Source organism: Phytophthora parasitica (genome assembly GCF_000247585.1).
Source record: "Phytophthora parasitica INRA-310 unplaced genomic scaffold supercont2.221, whole genome shotgun sequence".
Lineage (NCBI taxonomy): Eukaryota > Oomycota > Peronosporomycetes > Peronosporales > Peronosporaceae > Phytophthora > Phytophthora nicotianae.
The window spans coordinates 6,839-7,663 of NW_008649207.1; the positions used below are offsets into that span (position 1 = coordinate 6,839).

General features: G+C 40.8%; 1 protein-coding gene across 1 annotated transcript; it reads left to right on the top strand.

Annotated features, from left to right (window-relative positions):
- Positions 1 to 94: 94 nt before the first annotated feature.
- Positions 95 to 317, top strand: PPTG_24781 (hypothetical protein; the record flags this gene model as incomplete). Its single annotated transcript, XM_008918513.1, has 2 exons — positions 95 to 221; positions 301 to 317. The coding sequence occupies 2 exons, from the start codon at positions 95 to 97 to the stop codon at positions 315 to 317; spliced, it is 144 nt and encodes a 47-aa protein (XP_008916761.1).
- Positions 318 to 825: the final 508 nt, after the last annotated feature.

Sequence of the window (825 nt, forward strand, 5' to 3'; positions counted from 1 at the left end):
TAAGGGCAAGTCGACCAAGAAGCCTACCTCGCCCAAGAAGGTGGGGCGGCCGAAAAAGTACACGCGGCGTTCGTGTCCACACTGCCTACGGAAGATGAAGACTGCCCAAGGCCTAAGGAAACACCTGAACAAGAAGCTCAAGTGTGATCCTGCTTCTGTTGCTGCGCGTGCCGCTGAGCGCAAGAAGTCGAGACGACTTTCAGCAAAAACGTACTACTACCGTAAGAAACTCAGCATCCCGCTTGATGATTGGCGCTCGATGTTCCCTCACGCGCGATTGCTCGTGCAATATAACAACAGGCTTTAAGCGTCTATGAGTGGGGCCAGAGTCATGACCACCGATGTAGGCAGCGTTTTAAGCTATAAGAAAATCTCGGAAATCGTATATTTTTCAATTCGATTGTTGCTATCATTTTTCAAAACTTTAAAAAACGAAACATGTTACATTACCAGTAGTGTATTGAAACAGGAATTTATATCATTCAAAGATAAGTACAGGGTCACGAATTTCATTCACTAAATTAACGTTTAGGTAAAATTAAGAAAGTTGTAGTTTATAATTCGTAGATCGCTCGATCAGGTTTGGATTGTTTATCATCAAAAACAGATCAACTATCATCAAAGTTAGTACATTTATCATTCGTTTGGATACATTTTTCATCTTAACTAGAGTACTTATCATTCAGTTCGATTTTTATTATATTTTTATTATAGAAAAACATAGTAGAGTTTCACATTAGTTGCTACCTTTTGTTTTCTTCCGTTTGTGGCCTGGTTTCGGTCCAGGCTTCCGACCTCGCTTTCCCTTTTTCTCTGGAGGTGAAT